This window comes from Leucoraja erinacea, chromosome 10 (genome assembly GCF_028641065.1).
Source record: "Leucoraja erinacea ecotype New England chromosome 10, Leri_hhj_1, whole genome shotgun sequence".
Lineage (NCBI taxonomy): Eukaryota > Metazoa > Chordata > Chondrichthyes > Rajiformes > Rajidae > Leucoraja > Leucoraja erinaceus.
This window is the reverse complement of record NC_073386.1, coordinates 39,094,380-39,112,292: the sequence shown is the minus strand read 5'-3', so window position 1 is coordinate 39,112,292 and position 17,913 is coordinate 39,094,380. Positions and strand designations below refer to the sequence as shown.

At 43.6% G+C, this 17,913-nt stretch overlaps 1 protein-coding gene across 1 annotated transcript in view; it reads right to left on the bottom strand.

The window, feature by feature from the left end:
- The window catches only part of ralgps2 (Ral GEF with PH domain and SH3 binding motif 2), a 266,842-nt gene that overhangs the window by 64,783 nt on the left and 184,146 nt on the right, over positions 1-17,913 (bottom strand). Inside the window, exons 13-16 of the mRNA XM_055641989.1 lie at positions 13,624-13,765; positions 11,928-12,073; positions 5,125-5,133; positions 3,049-3,103 (exon numbers count right to left, since the gene is read on the bottom strand). Coding sequence (XP_055497964.1) covers positions 3,049-3,103; positions 5,125-5,133; positions 11,928-12,073; positions 13,624-13,765 — 352 coding nt within the window. The remainder of the gene's footprint in view (positions 1-3,048; positions 3,104-5,124; positions 5,134-11,927; positions 12,074-13,623; positions 13,766-17,913) is intronic.

The following is a 17,913-nucleotide window of genomic DNA, read 5'->3' as shown; positions in this document are numbered from 1 at the left end:
TTAGCTGCCTTTTTGATGCCGCACCTTCCACAGATCATTTCAATGGTGGGGAATGGAATTAGTCTGCTTAGGCAAATTGGTTAGCATGGGCAGGTTAGGCTAAAGGGCCTATTTTCATGCTGCATAGATCTATTACTCTTGCTCTAAGCTTTACACACAGGCGATGGGGTATGTGGAATGAGCTGCCAGAGATGGTGGTACAGGCAGGTATAATCACAATGTCTAAAATGTGTTTGGACAGGTATGTGTGTAGGAAAGATTGAAGGGGATAAGGGCCAAACATAAAGGAAATCGGATTAGCGTAGATAGTCATCTTGGTTAGCAAGGAAAACTTGAGTCAAAGGGTCTGTTACCATTCTGTACAATTCAGTGATAAAACCTTGGGGTTCACGCCTTTAAAAAATTGTGCACCCAAATAAAAGCCGTGAAAAAACAGTTTTAATACATATATATCGGTAGCAAGGTTTCATTACATAATCAGGCTCCCAGTTGTAGATTCAAGTTCAGTTGGAAAAAAAATCGACATTTAACTCAACAAAATTAAGTTGATTAGCATTTTCCTCACTAAAAGAGGGTTTTGAATAAGGTACTTGTCCTTTTCCTTGACCAGACATAAATTGTTAGATTAAACACTGAATAAAATTATGAAAGCAGACATTAAACATACATGAAATCAGGTTTTCCAAAGGAAAACGATCTGTTAAATTAGGCAGGTTTTACATAGCCAGGTTCTCAGCAATTTGAACTCCCAGGAATTAAGATGAATACAGGGGGTGGTATTCACTGCCCAATCCATCTCAGATACTGAACTCCCCACTATCGAAGGGATCTATCGAAGGAGCTGCCTTAAAAAGGCAGCTAATATCTTCAAAGACCCACAACACCTTACGCATACTCATTTTACTATTTCCATAGGGAAGAAGTTACAGTCGCCTGAAAATACTGACCAGGTTCAGGAACAGGTTCAAGACCACGTTCTCTTCAGCAACCTTCAAGTTCTTGAACATTACACAAAAGTAACCTCAGCAACTATGATCTTCAATGTACTTGTCTTTGGTTGCACTACAGACTTTGATTCTTTTGTACTATAAATGTTACCTAGAATTATAGTTATTAATTTATTGCATTTTTTGATTATTATATATTATCTGTGTGTGTGTTTCAAAATTTGTTAAGTTGCAGCAAGCAGGAATTTCATTGCTTCATTGTTGGTACATATGACAATTAAACCCTCAGGATTCATTACAGAATTTAAATATTAAATTTACTTAACATTTACTTTCCCCTTTTCGTTATTTTGAAGGAACCATGACTCCCGAGTCCAATTATCCTTCTCTACAATGCACCCCCCTTCTCAGCCAAATGCAGGGGATGTAACACCTGGGGCATGGGTCTGACTTGTAAAGTCAGATCCATGCCTCATTTTGAAGCTTTTCTAACAACTATATCTAAATAAATTGTGTTTCTAACAACCATATCTAAATAGATAAAATCAACCAAACAATTTGTGCAAACTATGATCATATTCCAGATCATTTTTGTCAGTTGGCGATCTGCTCTGCACTTTTCTGATAAAGATCCCTGTTTATTCAACTGTATCTTAATGTTCAATGGTTCTTTATTATCACATGTACCGAGGTACAGTGAAATTCATTTTTTGTTCATTATTCATTCATTCATTAATATACATAAGCAAAAATCTGTATACAAGTCACCAGATTTGGGAGCCATTTTCAAAGTCCAAGTTGTCACTGGTCATGAAGACCCATTGTCCTGCCTATAGAGCCTCCAGCCGTCACCTCAATCCGGATTTTGCCCAGCGAACCGTCGTTGTTGCAAAATCGATTAATGCTTTTAAATTTCAATGGAAGTAATTTTATAACTAATATCATTTTCATTTAGGTATTTAAATGTTTTAATGGATGATATGTTAACTTTTAGATTATTGTAGGGCATTTGCCTACTTGGGGAGTATATTGAGAACAAAGAGGAATGCCTTAGTGGCATCTGCACTGTTTTGTTATCGGCAGGAAATCCATGCCCCAATCCATTGTGGAAAAGGAGGAGAATTTGCTGCCAATAATATTTCGTCCATAATGGAGAACCCAAATGTGACGGGTCTGCAGAACATCTCTGTTATGTCCAAAAGCTTGAGTTTCCAGTCACCTGTCATTTTGAATCTCTAACCTAGCAGCACTCTGGCCTCTCTGACTCTTAAATTATTCCAAAAGTGCCAAGTGTTGGCTATCAATGTATAAAGCTTGATGGACAGATCGTCATCTATAGTCTCATTACATTATACCAGTCAGGATTTAGAATGAAACTTTAATATTCAACAATTTCAGGTTACCCCCATACCTTTTTATATTCAAGATGTAGTTGTACCATTCTTTTTTTATTTGTTTCTTTACTGAGCCCAAATGCCGATTAGCCATTGTTATCCGAAAATAAGTATTCACCCTATCACAGACATTTCCCTCTGTTGTCCCCACATACCCCTCTCTGCAACTGAAAATGCAGCTAGTATTTCACTTTTCCAGTTCTGAAAAAGGATCTAAATTCAAAAATTCAACTAATTTCTCTGCTCATTGATGCTGCTAAGTGCTTCCAGCATTTTCAATTTTTGTTTTGTGTCTGCATATCTTTGTTCCACTTACATTCCAGTATTGGCCTATTTGCAGTTAAATACAACCCATTTCTAAAATAAACATTTTGCTCTAAACTTAACAATGCGCTAAACAATGACAATTCATTATTAGAAGAAATTGATTCACAAATAAATAATCCACAAATATGTTTGCCTCTGGAAAGTCAAATTTTGGAAAAATGAAAAATAATTAGAAACATATTAAACAAAGTACTATTTTTTAGTATATTTCTCAGTTAGTTAATCTGACATAGCACTATAAGCCATCTTGTATGGAAGAAAGGGTATTTACCCAATAGCAACAATCAGTTGACGAGAGCAGTATTTGGAACCAGTATATGTCACGAGACAGGTAATTGCTATTTCCACAGAATATAATGTGATTCCATAAAATTCTTTACCTTTCAAAAGCTGGCCATGACACCTCCTCACTGAGTTCAGAACCTTCACTACTACCTGAAATAAGCAATGTTAACAGCAGTTATATTGTGCAGATGTTCCTTATACAAAGCTGACATTTTAACTTGGGTTATTTTTCTACTTTCCGGTGATAAAATGAACATTATTGACGTAAAAATTAATTATTCACTAAGCTCACATGTTAAGACAAATGAATATAGCTATTTCCAAAAAAATAAAGTAGGACAAATTGTCGATAGAGTGATAGCTTGATTAGCAGTCTAGATTTGTTCCTAGAATATGGAGCTCTAAATGATATTGCGCTGTATGGGGTCATCATAACATTGCATAAATTGAGGTGCGATCCTGAAATGTTATTTTAAACTTACTTATTCCATTTGTGGCTCTAGTATAAAAGAGACATGAAATCTAAGTCTGACGGAAATCCTCTGTGTTTGACAAACTTCATTGGCAAATCTCTTTTCCAACTTGGTACATGCTTTATACTCAATGCTCTTTCTGTGATTGGAAGAACACCAATCACCCAGCAGCTCCAAACCTGAGGGAGGTGGCAACATGATGGCTAAGTCTCCATGAACACACAAGTACTCTTGCTGTCAGAACCACGGTTTCGACATGTAGCTGAAAGGGCATGTGGCATGCATAGAAGCATGGTGAAATAGGTGCAGGAGTAGGCCATTCGGCCCTTCGCGCCAGCCTCGTCATTCAATGTGGTCATGGTTGATCATCTAAAATCAGTACCCCGTTCCTGCTTTTCCCCCCGTATCCTTTGATTCCTTAAGCCATGAGCTAAATCTCTCTCTTGAAAACATCCAGTGAATCAACCTCCACTGCCTTCTGTGGCACAGAATTCTACAGATTCACAACTCTCTAGATGAAAAGGTTTTAACTCATCTCAGTCCTAAATGGCATTACCCCTAATTCATGAACAGTGACCCCTGGTTCTGGACTCCCCCGACATGGGGAACATTTTTCCTGTATCTAGCGTCCAATCCTTTAAGAATTTTATATGTTTCTATAAGATATCCTCTCATCCTTCCAAATTCCAGTGAATACAAGCCCAGTCGACCCATTCTTTCATCATATGTCAGTCCTGCCATCCCGGGAATTAACCTGGTGAACCTACTCTGTACTCCCTCAATAGCAATAATGTCCTTCCTCAAATTAGGAGACCAAATTTGCACTCAATACTCCAGGTGCGGTCTCGCCAGGGTCCTGTACAACTGCAGTAGGACCTCCTTGCTCCGAAACTCAAATCCTCTCGCAATGAAGGCCAACATGCCATTAGCTTTCTTCACCGCATGCTGTAACTGCGTGCTTACTTTCAGTAACTGATGTACAAGCACACCCAGGTCTCGTTGCACCTCCCCTTTTCCTAATCTGACACCATTCAGATAATAATCTGCCTTCCTGTTCTTGCCACCAAAGTGGATAACCTCACATTTATGCACATTATACTGCATCTACCATGCATCTGCCCACTCACACAAGCTATCCAGGTCACCCTGCAGCCTCATAGCATCCTCCTTGTAGCTCACACTGCCACCGAGCTTAGTGTCATCCGCAAACTTGAAGATGTTACATTTAATTCCCTCGTCTAAATCGTTAATATATATTGTAATTAACTGGGGCCCCAGCACCGAGCCTTGCGGCACCCCACTAGTCACTGCCTGCCATTCTGAAAACGACCCGTTAACTCCTCCTCTTTGCTTCCTGTCTGCCAACCAGTTCTCTTTCCATGTCAATACCCTACCCCCAATACCAAATACACCACACCCACTGGCTCTCCCCTATCTATTCTACTTGTTACATCCTCAAGCATAATTTCCCCTTAATAAATCCATGCTGACTTTGACCGATCCTGTCACTGCTTTCCAAAATGCGCTGCTATTACAGCTGACACCATTGCAGGAAGAGGTGCTGGAGCTGGCTTCACCCCCGCTGATGGGAACAGCACTGGCATGAGTCCACCCGCTGGCCCACAACAACTCAAAGCCCTAACCATGATTCCTGCCACCAGCAGCTTGCAGACAGAGGGTGAAAACTCGGTCCTGGACCGATGCCGACTCTCACTGAGTGTGGAGTACAGACAGTGTGGCGATGAGAGTATAGGTCTGTTCCTCCTCCTACATGGTCCAGACTTCCACCCAGTTCAGTGAGAAAAAACAATGCAAATTAGTTCAAACATTTTCCAACGTACTGTACAACGTGTAACTCATATGCCAGAAGAGGAGAAATATTTACTTCATTTATTCAAAGGGAGATACTTTAAGTTTTATGTTAAATCCTGTCTTGTCTTTAAAATCGAATCAGACTGAAACTTTGTAGTAAGACTATGAAAGGGCTGCAGGTCTGGGAAAAAATATCCCGTCAAAATGAAAGTGCTAGAGTGAAGCAGCGCTATGCGGGTTACCGCTAAGCGAGGTATAACTGCACTATTTTCTTCTAAAATGCATTTAGTTGATTCAAATCTGGGATCTGGACTTCAAAAGAAGTCTCGTTTGACAGATGGAAGTCTCATTTCACAGACGCTAACATTTCACTTGAATAGGACAGGTGAGGGGAAAACAGTAAAAGCTTAGGATTGTGTTCAGGTCATCTCTCAGGTGGCGAGAAAGGATTCAGGTCAAAATGGACTGGTGAAGGAATTGGTTGTGGTGACAATGGCACCAAAACAATTGGGTCTCTAAGCAAGACTTGCAATGAGCAAAGCAGGATATGAACTTAACTAAAAGTGCAATTGCAGATGGTTCTAAGCACCACATTCCACATAATTATTTAGGTATGTTCCCTCCAAATATCCATGTTCTAAGCAATTTTATTTGTCAAGGATTGTTTCTACATTAGTGACCTATACAGACCGTGCACATGTAAATTAATTTCTTGAGAGTGATGTCCAATTGTACACTGTATGCCACTGGATACAACTTGTCACGTCACGTGTATTCATCATTAGTACATCATACGCAAACTTCAATAATAATAACATATTGAGTTTTCTGACAGAACACTATCATGTGGCATGCAAACATTCTGCCAGGCATTAGAATTTTAAGTCATTGAGTCTAACTGAAAATACTAAAATCATTAAGTACAAAAAACATTGAGGCCAAAGTGTAGAATATTTGCTATACAATTGCAATCCAAGTCTACAGAGCAAGGTTGAAGAGGTAAGATCATAATTTAGCATCATTTCAATTTTGATAACCATCCAAATGGCATTTAACAAGATGTTGAGTACAGGTGCACAACCTTTTATCCGAAAGCCTTAGGACCAGACACTTTTCGTAATTCGGAATTTGTCGGCCTTCGGAATGGAATTTTTTTAGCGTAGATTTTAATGGCTGGCTCAGTGGTATAGTGCTCGGCTCATATCCGCAAGGTCGCGAGTTTGCGCCTTGATCCCGGCAGTTCCTCGGTCGCGAGTTTGAGTCTTCAATGTAGTTTTTTCTTGCAGAATAAATGTCTGTATGAAATGCAGTGTGTTGAATGAATTCCTGAATTTGTAAATGTGACCGCAGCATTGAATCACCTCTCGCACTCATGTCACCCTAGCGGGGCTACATGTAGGTATGTTACAAAACCTACCTGAATCGTGGCTGAGAATCTGCCCCACCCCGTGTGCGCGATTTTGGCGCTGTTTAGAGGGGGCGGGTTTCAAACGCGATTTTTACTAGGCTGTTGCAATCGAAAATGTTCAGCCTAGTAAATCATTAACGAAAAATCGCTGAAAGACCCCGTCGCAAAAGGTATTATTAGTTTTTATGGCCTTGTATAATAGTTATAGTAGTTTAAAAATCACTCTCTAAACCCGTGACCTCTCGCAGTCCCAGGGTTTTATAAAGCAAACAATTAAAGGTATGTACCTTATTTTTACATTAAAAGGGGCTTCTTAAGAACCCTGTATATAAAGTTTTCTATAGCGAGTAGCTCATTTTGGGCTCTTTATATCCCGCAGTATTTTTCTGGGCATTTGAGGGTACAAATCCAGCGCAATGTGAACGTATAAACCAGCGCGTTCACAGGATCCCACTAGAAAGCCGATTTAAAATGGACTTTAATTTACAGCAATTGAACACTAAATTCCTTCCATTTGGCCTATAAATTAATGTAAATGAGATTTTAAAATCATGTTTTATTGTGAATTATTTATGAATATTATTTGGACACTTGGGCTATTTAAAACGTTAAAATTACGATTATCATCATTTATTTTTAAGAAAGGTTAGAAATTGACGAGGGTTTTGATGGACTTTAGTAGGCCTTTGACAAGGTTCCTCATGGAAGGTTTTAAGAAATGGGTATGCAGGAATACAAGATGGATTCAACAGTGGTGAATGGGAGAAGCCAGAGGGTAATTGTGGATGGCTGTTTAATCGGGTTCAGGTGACTATCCAGGGATCTGTGTTAGATTTTGTTTTTGTCATGTTTGATCTGGAGAAGGTGTGGTTCAATCTACGATAACTGAAAATTTCATTCAGTTCTCATAATTTTTAAGAAGAGGATTTGGCTGAAAGATGGCAGATGGAGTTTAATGCTGATAAATGTGAGATGCTACACCTTGGCAGGACAAATCAAAATAGGACGTACATGGTAAATGGTAGGGAATTGAAGAATACAGTTGAACAGAGGGATCTGGGTATAACCGTGCATAGTTTCCTTGAAGGTGGCTCTTTTGAAAGCTGTAGCCTTTATAAATCAGAGATTCACATGTTAAAATTGTTTTTGGAGTTATTTTGTCAAATTATAGAAATGTCATCAATAGGAGGTACAGAGGAGATTACTAGAATGTTGCCTGGGTTCAACAACTAAGTTACGAGGTCTTTATGGAGCGCAAAGGTTAAGGGGGGCCTGATAAGGTCTTTTTGAGAGGGATAGAAGTTGATGTAGCTTTTCCCTTGAGAATATTGAGGACAGACTTCAGAATTAGACGTTTAGGGTCAAACTTCTTTACGCAGAACTTAGTGGAAGTTTTATTGCATTTAAAAATAAATTGGATCATGATGAGAAGGGAATGGATATGGTACGAGTGCAGGCAGACTAAGGGGAAAAAAATTTTGTTCGGCATGGACTTGTAGGGCCGAGATGGCCTGTTTCCGTGCTGTAATTGTTATATGGTTATATGGTTATATGATAGATGTTTAGATCTAGTGATTGAAGTTTGAAATTTGCTACACTTGGGTTAACTTATATGCTCTTATATCCGTTGTGCAGCAGAGGCAACGTGCGTTTGGCGCCATAATTTTTGAGCTTTGGCGTGCCATGCTTTTTTTTAGTCCGCAAAACGTGAGCTAATTTCCGAGTGTGCAGACTAATCCTGAGAAAAATGAAATTAGGGTTTCTATCTTTATCTGATGGGTAGGCGATTTTTTACCTCTCCCGGGCACATGCCCTTAGGCGGCCTCCATTTTTCTCTTTTATGCAGCAAGGGGGATTTAGTTCCCCTTTCTTCCAGGACCGACCGGAGATTCCGCTGTCACTCTCCTGATAAATTACGCCAAACGTGAATGTAGGCAGCCTACGACATCCTCACAAAAATGTCCGTTTTCTTCCAGGTAGGCGATATACCCTCCCGGGCCGCCCTCCTTTCTTCCAGGTGAACGGAGTCCTGTCACCTCCCGGGCCCCTCGGTGGATAGCTGTCTCCCTGGGGCAGGGGATCAAACAGCACAATACCCCCCTCCCCCTCCAACTCCAGTGGCATCCGCTCCCCGATGGGCCACTACGGCGACAAGTGGCAGTTCGCCCACAGCCCGAGCTGCGCGACCCCAAGAACAAGACGTACCTTGCACACCATCAGCTTCTGCTCATACGGGGAGCGAGTTCCTCTGTAGTTGGAGCGGGGCTGGGCTGGAGTTGCTGATCTGGGATCTCCGTGCTTGCAGTGGGCCTGGGGGTCGGTGTCCCGATGAGGGGGCACAGCTCGGGCTGGGGCGAACTGCCACTTATCGCCGTAGCGGCCCATCGGGGAGCGGCTTCTGGTGGTCCTGACGTCTCCGGCCAGTTTGCAGTTTTCCTCTGGAGTTGGAACGGGGCTGGGCTGCTGCTGGCTGTGGGTCTCTGGGATCTCCGTGCTTGCAGTGGGCCTGGGGGTCGGTGTCCCGTTGGTCCTGACGTCTCCGGTGACTGGCATTGTATGATGGCATCGCCGACGTGAAGACAGTGCAAAGCCCCCGCGCCGGTGCAATGGGCGGGGAGCTGGAGAGGGGATGGAAGGGGTCACACACATGGCCGGGAAGCAGAGGGGTGTAGGTGGGGTGAAACTGAAGGGAGCGACAATCTGCTGCTCCCTGCCCGCTGAGTTAAAAAATTCCCACGCAAGACTCACGATACACTGTGTATCGTGAGTCTACCGTGGGAACTTTTTAACTCAGCGGGCAGGCAGCAGCATATTGTCAATTATTAACCCTCCCACGCAATATACCCTCACCTTCTCTTTTATGAATGGGGATTTAGTTCCTGTTTCTTCGGGGACCGACCGGAGGTTCCTCTGTCACCTCTGCGGGCCGCCCTCGGTGAACGTTTTCAAGGACCTTTCTTCAAGGACCGAAAAAATGTCCGCTATTCGGAGGTTTTCGTTATTTGGATCTTCAGATAAAAGGTTGTGCACCTGTAGTAGGAAGTCCATATAATTCACATCAACTGCATTTAATTCATCGACCTACTGCATCCAAAACCCTTCATGTTAGTTTAATTTTGCCAATAACAAATCCACACTGGCTTTCTGCAATCAAGAGTCACTTGTTCACGTGATTAGTAATTCTGCCTTTGATTGATTCTAGAAATTTCCGGCTGAGGCAATACTGATTGATCTTTAATTGCTGGATTTGTTGTTACCAAGCTTTCTGAACAAGGTTGTAACATTTAGGATTTTCCTATCCTAATGCCCCTGTCCCATTTAGGAAACCTGAACGGAAACCTCTGGAGACTTTGCGCCCCACCCAAGGTTTCCGTGCGGTTCCCGGATGTGGCAGGTGGTTGCCGGATGTTGCAGGTAGTGGAAGCAGGTAGGGAGACTTAAAGGTAGCGGAGTCAGGGGATATGGCGAGAAGGCAGGAACGGGGTACTGATTGTGGAAGATCAGCCATGATCACATTGAATGGCGGTGCTGATTCGAAGGGCCGAATGGCCTACTCCTGCACCTATTGTCTATTGAATATCAGAGAAGTTACAGGTTTGGAAGGTGGGCAAGTGGGATGAGGTAATATTAATGGAATTTAAAGCAGTTAAGTGCAAGTAGTTGAATTTTGGAAAATCAATCCAGGGCAGGACTTACACAGTGAATGGCAGGGTCCTGGCGTGTTGTCGAGCAGTGATCTAGGAGTGCACCTACATAGTTCCTTGAAACTGACATCACAGGTAGATAGGTCAAGAAGGCTTTACACATTGGCTTTCATCAGTCAGCTATTGAGTAAAGGGACAGGTGTTACATCTCCCACGGTTGCAGGGGAATGTACTGGGGGTGGCTTGTGTGGGAAAGGATGAGTGAACCAAGGAGTTACGGTGGGAGGGGTCTCTACGGAAGGCAGAAAGGGGTAGGAATGGGAAGATGTTAATGGTGGTGGGATCACATACGAGGTGACGGAATTGTCGGAGAATGATGTGTTGGATGTGGAGGCTGGTGAGGTGAAATGTGGGACCAGGCAAATCTATCCGCTCCATCAAAGGCGAGAGCGGAACTTGTCGTGAAGAATTCATCTGTCCCTATTGGAAATTAGGTGCAGGAGAGGCCACTGGTCGAGCCTGCACCGTGAAATGATCATGGGGACCAAAGGCCTTCTCTCCATACCCTCTATGGCCACATCTAACTGCTCCATCAAAGGGGAGGGGGAGCGAGAGCGGTTTTATAAGATTTCCCCCTTAACTGACCCCTTGGGGACTTCCCCAACATCGGAGGCCTGTCCAACATGTGAAGGATTCATCAATGTCCCTAAACCAATCTATCCAGTCTTTCTTCATAAGACAGTCCTGACATCCCAGGAATCAGTCTGGTGAACCTTCTCTGCACTCCCTCTACCTAATGTCCTTTGATATGAGACCAAAATTCAATTCTCCAATTTCTCACCAGGTAAGTACTGCACCTCCCCCCTATACTCCCCCCTTTCTTGAAGCCCCTACCATTCGCCTCTCTCCCCTGCATGCCCCACCTAGACTCGCGCATTTCACCCTATTTCTCCGCCACCTAAACCTTTCCCCTGCCTTTCCCACCTACATTACTTCCTGAAGCTTCACAATTCGCAACTCTTCAATCCTTTTGGTTCCACCTTCTGTCGTTTCAATTCTGACCTTTGTCCAACTATCTGCCCATCAAACCCCCCACCCTCACCTGTATCTACTTATGAATTGCCAGGGTTTATCCTACCTCCTCTCTTCTAGCCCGTCTGCCCCCTTACTCACAATCACAATCAGTCTACAGGGTTCTGACCCAAAATAGCACCTATTAATGTTTTCCAGAGATGCTGCTTGATCTGCTGAGTTACTCCAGCACTTAGTGTCTTTTTTTGTAAACCAACATCTAGATTTCCCTATTTCTACTTTGGACTTTCTAGCAGTATTTTCTATTTTATTTTAGATTTTCAGCATCAGCAATTTCTTTTGATTTTTAACAGTCATCTGTTTATTGACGAGTAGTTACTGATAGCAATATCAGCAACAACTACAATAATTTTGCTTATGGTCGAACAGTGAGGCATCAATTGGTGAGATGAAATTTACACTGATATTTGTAAGGACATTTGTGAACCAGATAGACCTATAAGCCATAAATATATCAAATATACTGTAGTTTTGATTCCAACTTTCTTGAAACTAAAGGTCAGGGATGGATTCACACACCTAGTGATATTCCAATGGTAATGAACTGCCTGGACTGGAAATGGTGGAGCTTTCTGCCTGGACTCTTGAAGGAGTGTAGTTTTCCATTACGCTATCATCCAGCAAGTGCCGAGGTCTTCCATTGGGAAATGTAGCACTTTTAAACTCAGGTGTATTCATCTTGTGTATAAAACTGTGGGAAAAAAACATGAACACAAATGTTTGTAATTTATATTCTAAATATACTGCACCTGTTAACATTCATGCTTAAATTCAAAATTGATTTTATTTACTTTTCCCCCTGATGAAATTTAATGTCTCTAATAATCTCAATTGATTTTTATGATCAATGTATAAAAAATAAACATGCACGTCAATAAATTATTTGGGAGTCCATAAATATGTCACAATTTCTAATCTATTGGCTCATGATCATTATACATGACTCCATCAGTATTTATACTCCAACCAATGGTTTGAATGATTTTAGCAAATTATTTTTAGCTACAATTAACAATATATGGGAACATCTGAGACAATAAAAATTATCAGAATTTAAATCAATTATTCGTGAGCATATTCATGTTGTAGGGAAGATTATTTTATCGTAAGTAGTTCCTACTTTTAGAAAGCCTGTAATTATAACTGATGATTTTAAGTCTAGGTAATTAGTATTGGTCCAGGTAAATGAATTCAGTTATTTGAGTTGGAGATTATGTATAGTGGAGTTCAAAAAGTGTAGATGAAGAAGCTAAGTCTGGAGATAGTATGTTATATTATTTTATTGGTGATAACGATGATAATATGGCGGAAAAAGAGAACAGTTCTTTGGATGAAATGGAAAAAAATACTGGACAGGATGTTCTGATGTTAAATTTGAACAACCTCTCAGATTGGTTAGCCAAAGGATTAGGAACATGTTGAACCATATGGGATGCTCAGGAATAATAATACAGTTTTGCTGAGAATAAGATGTGACGGACTCTGACTTTCTTTGGAGAAGGTGGCTGACGATGAGAGAAATAAAGAGCCATGTTAGTTATTCCTATTCTTAATGGCCCTATTGCAGAATAGTGGGTGCATTAATTCATACAGATGGAAGTATTCTATCTAACTTATTATTCATCTACTTTTTCTTTCACTCTGCTTAACTATTCCCAACTAATTGAATGTAATTGATGCATTTTAAAACTACTTTCAAGAACTGAAATTTCCCAAGTGATGCAAGTTTACTGCTTTCATGTCCTTTGCATAATCTGCATAAATCAGAGGTAAAGTAGGCTGATTGGAAATTAATAGTACAGACATGGCGAAAAGATAATCAGGCCAAAAGACGTTATAATCTGCCTTGGGTCTTCAAAGATTACAGGAACAATACACCTGGCTCTCTCGCATCACCTGGGTGATGAACAAACACCATCACTCTGGAGCTTTTAGAGTAACACCCAACAATAAAATAATGTTCCATGATGCAATATATTTTTAACACCAAGGAATAGAACAATTATCTCTATTTACTTCTGAAGGCCGAAAACTACTTAAAAAAAGCAAAGGCGCCTCAGAGTTGGGAAATCAATCAGAAACAAAGTGAAATATATGACATAAGATAATCTACCTAAAATGTCTCCCCCCCCCCCCCCCCCCCATAGCTTCTGGTAAATAGAAAAATATTGCATTTTCTACCACCTCTCTGAAAAATAAACGGTTGATCCAAAAGTAATAATAGATGAACAAATTACTGACTTGTATCCAAGACTATGGGACTTCCTGTGTCCATGTGGAAGCAGGTGCCTAGAAGAAGGAGGAGTTGGCGGTGGATTCATTACAGCTGCCTCAGCTGCCATGCTTCGCCGGCTGCTCTGTGGAGATGGTGCTATATCTGGTCCTGCAATTAAAAAAAATGTTAAGTTACACAACTGTCTAGTTATGTGTATCCCTTTATAGGAAGGGTGTTATAGCATACAGAATGGTGAAAAATGAGAAGCAATTGGAAATACTCCCATGCAAATCTATCTTATTCAGTTATTGTTGTTGCACTTCAGTGTTGTCACTGCACGACTTCAGGTTGCACTACAATCATTGCACCATTCTGCTGCTTTGATATTGTATTTATTGTTTATCATTACGATGTATATCCATCCTTGGAGAATCGTAGTTTGAAGGAAGACGTGATAGAAGTTTTCAAAATTATGGAAGGCATAGATAGGGGAGAGTGAAAATCTTTTTCTCATAGTGAAAATGTCTAGATTAGAGGGCACAACTTTAAGGTCAGTGGATGAAAGTTTAAAAGAGATGTGCAGGGCAAGTCTATACTATTACTAAAACTCTCACCTTGTCTCCTCACCCCCCCTCCACTCCCACCCCCCCCCCCTCCCCCCCCCCACACTCCCCCCCCGCACCCACTCCCCCCAGCACCCACACCCCCTCCCCTCTCCCACACACACACACCCCCTCCCACACACACCCCCTCCCCCTCCCCCACACAAACCCCCTCCCTCCCACACCCCCTTCCCCCACATACACCCCTCCCCCACACACCCCCCCTTCCCCACACACCTCCCTCCCCCACCCCCCCCCCCCACAACCCCCTCCCCCAAACTTCCCCTCCTCCCACAAAACCCCCTACCCCCCACAACACCCCCCCCCCCCCTTCCCCACACATCCCCCCCTCCACCCCCTCCTCCCCCAGGAGCCCCCAACAGGCCCCGCCTGAAGCCGTCCCCCTCCCCTCGGCTACAGAACGCTCCTGCCGTTGTGTTGGGTGAACAGGTGAGTGCTGGAACATTGCATTGGGGAATGGGTTGCGTTGGGGGACCAGGCCTCCCGTGTGACTGGAACACGACGAGTCCCACTTAGTCTAGTTCTTTATAAAAAATAGAGCGATGTGTACCTGGAATACGCTGCTAGATGGTGAAAGCAGATACGAAAAATAGTTTTAAAGAATTTTTAAAGAATAGGCACATGAATATGCATGGATGGAAAGATATTGTCCACTTGCACGCAGAGGTTATTGGTTTAATTTTTCATTATGTTCAGAAGAGCCTGATTCTGTGCCGTACTGTTCAGTTCTAACAAAGTCTTTGTAAATATTAACAGTAATGGACGAAGAAAAACTTAGAAAGAATAGAACATTTTACACAACAGAGATAAGGGCAATCATAAAAATATAATTGAAAATTGAATTAATTGTTGGTAAATATATCTTTTTACAATATATTTTTACAATAAGCATTTGAAAAATAAAATAGAAAATGGGGAAATTGCATGAATTAAGATTAAAATCAAATGTACCATTTAGAGTCACAAACTCTGGAGAGAAGGAATGGGTGACGTTTCAGGCTGAGTCTCTTCTTCAGACTGATCTTTTTAACACCAAATCTCTCCCTATAGCTCAGGCCCTCAAGTCCTGGCAACATCCTCATATATTTTCTCTGCATTCTTTCCAGCGTAACAACTTATTTCCTATAACAGGGTGACCAAAATTGAACACAATACTCCAACAGTTGCCTCACCAGTGCCTTGTACAGCTGTAACATAATATCCCAACTTCTAAACCAAAGAAGGCCAATGTGCTCAAATTTGCTAAGGTTCTGCGATGGTTAGACTTCCAAAAATGCATATCATATGTTTATCTGCATTAAACTCCATGAACCATTCCTCTGCCCACTTACCCAGCTGATCGAGATCCTGCTGCAACCTTTGATAACCATCTTTGCAATATACAATGCCATCCACTTCAGTGTCATCTGCAAGGAGTATTGGTCAAAGAGAGGTAGAAGATCTAGAGAGGGTAGAAGGCCATTCTGAAGGAGGGTCTCGACCCGAAACGCCACCCATTCCTCCTCTCCAGAGATGCTGCCTGTCCCACTGAGTTACTCCAGCTTTTTGTGTCAGAAGAGAATTGGTCATAGCACCTAAACTGCACCTGGTTAGTTGGTTTGCTGCAAGAGGCCATGCGACTCTCAATTTGAAACTAAGACGTAGTCAAAGGTATCTATCTATCTATATACTTTTAACACTCTGTGTGTGTGTGGGTGTACGGCGTTTTGCATTTGATTCGTTACTCCGCGAAAACCAGACGCAAAACCGCCGACATTTTTACCATTTTGCTAGCGATTTTACTTTTACATTCGCACATCCACTAATTGGTCAATTATTTCCCCAGATTTCCTCAACCACCCCCCCCCCCCCCCTCACTTCACCTCTCTCCCCCATCCTCGCCCTCTCCCCTTCCTCTCCTCCCCTTCACCCTCACTCGCCCTCTCCCCCCAGACAGAGCAGAACGCCGGCTGTTGCCAGAACCGCTACAATAGGCGCAATGGTCCTTCGTATAGTGAACCCTGCTACTGCTCACAGTCTCTGATGGGGCCGCTTTCACAAACTTAACCGTCACAATGCCCACATGCCGACCAATCCAGGCCCACCTGCTGGACTCCAGCACGCCTGCCTGCCCGCTCACTCCAATCCCCCCCCCCACTTCACTTCTCTCCCCCATCCTCTTCTTCCTCTCCCCCCCCCCTTCACCCCCCTTCACCCCTACTAGCCCTCTCCCCCCCCCAGAGAGCAGAACGCTGGCTGTTGCCAGAACCGCTACAATTGGCGTAATGGTCCTTCCTATAGTGAACCCTGCTGCTGCTCACAGTCTCGCTGATGGGGCCGCTTTCATAGACATAACCATGAGCGGCCCCCACGTTTAACCAGGGCTCTGGGAACTCGGCATCTGATGGGGATGAGGAGACTTCCAGAGGGAAGGCAGAGACAACTTAGAATCCAGCAGCAGAGTGGCTCCGTTAATGGATTCATTCCACAGCGAGTTCATTCGGTAATAACCCCCCCTCTCCCCCCTTCATCCCATGGCTCCTCCCATCCATACCCCCCTCTCACCCCTCCCCCTCCTCTCCCCCCTCCCCCCCACCTCTCCCCCTCCCTTCCCCCCACCTCTCCCCCTCACTTCTCCCCCACCTCTCCCCCTCCCTTCCCCACCTCTCCCCCTCCCTTCCCCCCATCTCTCCCCCTCCCTTCCCACCCTCCCTCTCCTCCCCTCCGCCCCCCTCTCAGAGCCCCCTCTCTCTTTCTCTGCCCCTTTTCATTCTGCCCTCACTCTCTACCCCCTCCCCCTCCCCCCATCTAGAAGCGCCTGCGAGTTGAGGGCTATGCGTCAGTAGATAGGGCCGTTATGGGGTAAATGGAGCAAATTAATAATATTCATATAATATCAAGGGGATAGTTAGCGTGTGGGCGGGGGGGGGGGGGGGGGGGGTAGTTAGTGTGTGTGACGCCGCATGCTGCCCCCTTCCCCACAACCGCACGTTGGTTGAACAGACCCAACGGATCTGCACGTGGTCTAGTATACTTTTAAAACTCTGTGTGTGTGTGTGTGTGTGTGTGTGGTGTACGGCATTTTGCCTTTGCAACGTATCTCCTCGAAAACCAGACGAAAAACGCAAAGATTTTAACAATTTCGGTAGGGATTTCTTATGAGTTCAGAAATCCACTCCTTGATCAATTATTTCCCAAGATTTTGAATAAAATTGATCCCAAAACTCACTTTTTGAAAAATATAATCGCCGCTTGAGCTGCTGACGTCACAATGCTCACATTCCCACCAATCGAGGCCCACCTGCCTCCAGGCCCCGTCCCCCCGCCGCTGTTGACGAAAGCCCTGCGCCTAGCCCAAGTACACTCGCGCCACGCATCCCGCAGCTGGACTCCCACGCCCGCCCGCTCCAACCCACCCCTCCCCTTCTCAAAATGCTCTGCAGATCGGGAGGTCACCAGAGGTCACAGCAGGTTACAGCCGGTCACCGGAAGCCACCGGCTTGCTTCTGCATTCTGAATGGCTCAATTCTTCCTTTGATCGCAAGAACACGGGGAATCGTAACGCGAGAGCTGCTGAGGCTCGTTGCCCGTTCGCTGTAGGCCCTGTCCGAGCCGCACGCTCTCTGAGTTCAGGTCCGCCCTCTTCCTCTCCCTCCCTCTCCCCCATCCACTCCCCATCCTCCTCCCTCCTCCCCTCCCCTACTCCCTCCTACC